General features: G+C 42.8%; 1 protein-coding gene across 1 annotated transcript; it reads left to right on the plus strand.

Moving 5' to 3' along the window:
• Positions 1–2,552: 2,552 nt before the first annotated feature.
• LOC104544865 (chromosome unknown open reading frame, human C12orf75) lies at positions 2,553–4,907 on the plus strand (the record flags this gene model as incomplete). Its single annotated transcript, XM_010189851.1, has 3 exons — positions 2,553–2,590; positions 3,402–3,437; positions 4,828–4,907. Coding segments are annotated over exons 1-3 (154 nt in total), but the record flags the coding sequence as incomplete, so codon positions are not given.
• Positions 4,908–5,917: the final 1,010 nt, after the last annotated feature.

The raw sequence follows: 5,917 nt of genomic DNA on the forward strand, positions 1-5,917 counted from the left end.
AAACAGAGTCATGAAAGCTGAGGTAAGAAAAATGTGGATGGAATGAATTAATGTGAATGCCTGTCATTTGATATTAAAATAGTGTGAAAAATGGCAGTTCATTTTACTATCAAATGGACATAGGACTGATGGATGTAAAAACTGACCGCTGAACCAAGTGTATTTTTCAGACTTGAGAGGGTCACAGGAAACCTCTTAGGACAGACAAATCCTTACCAAAAGAAACATTTATGCAAGCTGAAAATAGGATGCTGTTATGTGGATTTGCTCTTAAATCCGCCCACTGGCTACAAGACTCCACCTACACTACCTGCTGAAAAACGTGCTCTCAGTTCCTCTGTGGTAGATGTCAACAACCTCTGAGTGACATGCTGGACTCCTATATCCCCATACCCTCTCTGTGAGTCTGAGAGATGTGATAATGGGAGTGCTGCCAAAATCAAAGCTACTTTTTGCCATTCTCATTTCCATGTGGCTGAGCACTGACATTGCAGCCCTGCTCCACAGACCCTCTCATGTTCATCCAGCCTGGGCACAGGAACAGCACCTGCTGCAATGGCTCAGCTGGCACCCAGGCATTTGTAGATGTGAAATTAGTGGATGCCTTTCAAAATGAGGCCTTAATCTACAGTGTGTGAAGGCAAGAGATGTGTGAACATGTGCAGTGCATAAACTGAAGCAGCACTCCTTCCCATGCTGCTTAGAAAGGAGTCTCCAGAAAGGAGTGGAAAATGGCTTCTTCCTTAAACACCATCACCAGAATTTTTTTTTCCCTCTCATGCATCCACGTTCCTGCTGTCTCTGCTCACCTCCTCTTTCCTAGCATGACTACAATAGATCGCACCTAGTCATTACCCAGCCCAAGAGCTGTGGGCTATACAATCCCAGATTATATTTGCTGTTGTGCATTTAATGGAAAAGGTATAGCTAAATTAGACTTTGTTTTGAAGCTATTAAGAGGAAGGGAAGAAAGCAAAATAAAAACCCTAGTCTGCTTAATCATAGGCCTGGGTAATTTGTTTTGGTGAGAGAATGACAGTAATGGTCCAGTGATGCCCTGTTACAAAAGATTTCTAGAACAGAAGAAAATAGCCCTGTTGCCTAGTAGAGGCTTTTTTTTTAAACATTGACATTAATTTCCTGTTGGACAAGATTGATTATTATTCTTACAACTCCATTTTACAGGCTTTGAGCTGCGCATGAAGTGTCCAGTGCTTTTAAAGGATTCTTTTCTCTGGATAATGGTTAATCTGGATTACAGAAAATGTTTCCTGTTGTTTGAGAAAAATCAATCCTGTGACACATTCAGTTGGTTCAACAGAAGTGATTGTTTGTGATCTTTTGGCACCAAAAGTCCCTTTCTTAAAGTGTTATCATTTTTATTTTGCTAAAAATACGAGACTCATTTCTACGGATTGATATACATAGGCTTTCTACTTTCTTCAGCTGTCTGGCCCACACTAGGACAGAGCAGCTTCACAGTCCCCAGGGAAAAGTTGTCCCTGCATTTTTCTGGCTGTGTGCGTGAGGATGGCAACGTGGCTTAGGCTACGTGGCGTCAGAGGAGATAGGAGATGCCTTCTGAAGTGGCAGGAAGGCCAGAGGATGAGGAGTTTATTGCTCCATCTCTCTTGAGTGGTAGAACATAAGGCAGCAGATGAGGAGGCTGACCCCACTCAGAGCTATGCTCTGTGTGAACATTGTTTAGCCAAACTGCAGCATACTTAAATTTACCCAAACTTCTACTATTAAAAGGACCTGTGTACCTTTATTCACTGTGATGATTCAGGAAGGACAGTTTGTAATGTTCTGCTACTTAGAATGAAATGTGAGATAATTTCCAACTTGTAGCAGTATATTTAAGGCATTTGCTACCCTCCCAGGAGAGTGCTGACTGAGGTTTAAGGAGTGTTTTCCTGCATATAAGGCTACATCTTGCTATGAGCTCTCTGCATTTTGGGCCAAAATTCAGGGGTCAGTAATGGCATACAGCCCTGATGATTAAACAGTAGGTACATCTACCTCTTAGAATAAATAAATTTCAATCAGAAATGTCATATATTACTGTTAAATATCATAGTTCAGAAATGCCTTTCAAGGCTACAAAATGGATTTAGCCCTAACACTGGGTAAAGGCCAGCTCTCAGTTTTATCACCTAGGGAGCAGATCAGAAATTCATGGACCAGCTCATGATGGGGAGTACCTTGCATTGCCCCCACAGTTCAGGCAATTGATCCTTCAGTGGAGATATTCAGGTGAGGATACCTGGGTGAACAGCTTGTGCAGGAGCATTTCCACAGCAGAGCCCTCCTTGGGTCATGGTGCCCCCATTGCTATTTGCAGCCTTCCCCAGGCTCTGCTGTGGCTGTATCTCATGGCTCCTTGAGCCCCTACAGTGCAGGGTTCCTTCTTGGGCTAGCCCCCAGGGATGGGGTGACAGTTGTCTGTGGATCTAACAGCATTCAAGCTCTCTTGCCTCTATTTTTATTGCTAGGTTGTTAGGTTGCAGACCAAGCTAAAGTGCAGCTGCTGCCCCGATACACACCCGGCCATGCAAGCAGAGCCCAAAGTCCAAATATTTAATCAAAGGTGGGTGAGTGATTTGTGTGAAAACTGATGCTGGAGCACAGACTGAGACTGTTGTGCAGGCACCATACCCTCAGGGAGCAAGAATACAATTTTTATCTTTTCCGTACTACATTTGCCTTTGCACTGATGCCTATTACTTCCCCCTTGCCCCCCACTAGTACTTCAGTCAAACCTTCAAACCTCAGTGACTCCCTATTGACCTACAGACTGACCTGTGATTTTACCCTAAAGGGTAAAGGAGAAGTAATTGCCCATTTGTAAAGGATTAGTAACAGTTATTTAGTTTGCAAACAGCTCTGACTTCAGGAATTGCAGTATCTCATATTAAGGAGAGGCTCTGTAGCATCTTTTGACAAAGCTGCTGTGAAAGTTTATCTTTCTTCATACTTATTCCCATGCTAGCATGGATGCCCAGTCCCTTCCAGTCCTCTTTTGGTGGAATAGCAGTCCAGACTAATTCCTGTTCCGTGCAGAATCTTCCTGTTCTTGTATGTGGAGCAGTGTGGGGACTCGTTCAGGAAAAGTGTTAATTTACCTGTTTCAGCTCCCAAAACTACTTTCAGCCATCACTCATGGGGATAATGGAAACTAAGCTGCATCTATTCTCAATCCTTTTCTTCTGTACATTAGACTGGAAAATTGTCACTCCTTTTGTGCCTGTGTGAATATTTTATTGAGTTGTGGATGACCTGAATTAAACTGGCATCAGTAGTAATCCCCTTCCTCCCTTGCTCCTGAATCTACCCAGATGGTGATGGAGTATCTGAAAGAAACAATGTGCTAATGTGCTTTATATCTTCTGATGTTACAGAACAGAAGAGTCTGTATCAGATGATGACAAAAGGAGGTAGGTGCTCTACTGGGACTGGCTTTTTTTGCAATAGGCTGCAGTGAGTTCTGCCACCAGATGTACATCCTTCCTTTCCTCCTCCTAGTTCCCACCAACACCACCAAAGCAGAGAAAAAAAAAAAAAGAAAAAAAGAAAAGGGAAGGGGAAATCTCTCACAAATCCCAGTATCAATGAGTCCTCCAACCCCATTAGTGAGTTGGGGGGGAGGGGAACTTAGTGACAAGAGTGCATTATCTCACAGCTGTAGGTGATCTGCTCAGTAGGGGCCAGTGACCTCTGCCTTCACCCCAGCTCCACCACAGAAGATGGCATTAGCACCTGTGGGAGTTCTCTGCTGGGCTGGAAATTGAAGGAAATGTGACTCTATCACCAAAGAAATCAGAAATCAACTCAGAGCCCTGAGGGCTGGAGGAGATGTGATTAATTTGGCTCGTAACAGGGCACAGCAGCGTAATGGGAGTCACTGCAAGTAGCTCCAGGCAGAGCAGAGGCTTCTAAGGACCCAGTTTTTCACTTCCTTGCATCAGTCCCTGCTTTTCATACAGGCCTTGAAGCCAGAAAAAACGGTCTGCAAGGCCATGAAGGGGAGAGGTTTGGGCTATGGAAGTACCTAACACCATTGTGCTCCTTCCTACTAACAGTTTTGCCCAGGTGTGGACCTAAGCAGGGAAATGCAGCTCTTGTTAATTAACCAGAAAAGGTCAAAGTGCTGTTTAATTGGTGTGCATTGTCTGAAGTGAGGTGCTTCAGTGGTCCCAGTGTCAAACATTATTATTGGAATGGCTCTGTCCTCAGTTGGGTAAATTCAGTGTCTAGAAGCATAGAATCATAGAAGCATTTGGTTGGAAAAGACCTTTAAGATCATCGAGTCCAACCATAACCTGTCCACCACTGAACCATGTCCCTAAGCAACTCATCTACCCGTCTCTTAAATACCTCCAGGGATGGTGACTCCATCACTTCCCTGGGCTGCCTGTTCCAATGCCTGATAACCCTTTCAGTGAATAAATTTTTCCTAATATCTAATCTAAACCTGTAAAGAAGCCAGACCAGTGGGTTTTATTGTCACAACACAGTTGGGATTTAAGGAAAAATATTAGGAACTTGAATGAAAAATAGCTCCTGTCAGAGGCTTGGGTCCCACTTAAGAGTAACAGCTAGCTTCAAGGTCTTTTTGCCTGGCATCATGTTAGCAATCATGTGGCACTTAAAAGACACTTTTCTCATAGCCATGGGAAAGGAGGGCTCCTCTAAGGATGCTTGTGCAGAGGTACCCTCCTCTCTGACCATCCATGGTCTTTGTAATGCTGCTGCATGATGGTGACATTATAGGAAGAAGTGTTACAATTAAGCTCTGATGCCTCTTTAATTGTTTCTTTAAACCAGGAACTATGGTGGTGTGTATGTTGGCTTGCCATCGGACGCGGCTGCCATGGTTTCCAGTCAGACGAAAGCTGCACCGAAAGGTATTGGAAGGTTGCATATTGCATTTCTCCTGCTTTCCCAGTTTAATTTTGTCTGGTAGGATGTATTTCCGTTAAAAATCAATCATTATTTCAGACAGACTGAGTAGCCTTGAAGCCTCTTAAAGCAGTGGGACTATTTATAATCATTTAAGTGATTGTTCCCATTTATTTAAATTTTAACACACCTTGGCAGAAGGATCCTAGAGCAGATGCTGCCAGTGTGGTACGTTGTCTTCTGAACAGCTTCTCCACGGTCTGAGTGCTCTGTGAATTCAAAGAAAACAAAACCCTGTTAGGACTAAGAGGCTGTGATAGATGCACTTGCAGAGCCTCAGTGCTATTTTTAGTTTTGAAGGTGTTTACTTGCATTGTGGTGAATTCCAGTAATAAGAGTTAGTAAGTGCTTGCTTTCAGATTTGCTTCTGTTCTTATATGAAACCTGGTGCAAACTGCTTCTTTTCCATGTGATGTTTTTGAACAGTGGGAAAAAAACATTAGGTTTATAGGTACTTAATAGACGAATCCCAAACATGTATTTAGAAAATCATGTAATAATTGTTTAGATTTACTACAACAAAGCGCTGCTGTCACATACACACACCCCAGAGTTTAGTCACTGACTGGTGCTTCCAAAAATTGCCACAAAACAAAAAGACTGAAGAAAAATAACACTATTAACCATAATAATAGTAGCAGGTTTTGGAACAGTAGTACCTTTGTTGTATGCTTTTTTTAAAATGGTGTTCTAAATTAGTGGTATTTTACAACGTCTTAACCATCTTTACCTTTTGTTTTCTAACTAAGATTAGAAGGAAATAAACACATCAAGACCGAAACAGCTGGAGGTACAGTATGTCTTAATTAATGTTATATGCTTGGCATGCATTTGTTGAATACTGAGAAGGTGGCAGTGCTCCTTGTGCTGCTCTCGGGTGGTATTGGAATCGCCCAATTACTTCATCAGCTGCAGTGTAACTCTTCTAAAGCCTGGGCCATGAACCAGCGGTTCA

Source organism: Mesitornis unicolor, unplaced genomic scaffold, assembly GCF_000695765.1.
Source record: "Mesitornis unicolor isolate BGI_N332 unplaced genomic scaffold, ASM69576v1 scaffold51878, whole genome shotgun sequence".
Taxonomy (NCBI): domain Eukaryota; kingdom Metazoa; phylum Chordata; class Aves; order Mesitornithiformes; family Mesitornithidae; genus Mesitornis; species Mesitornis unicolor.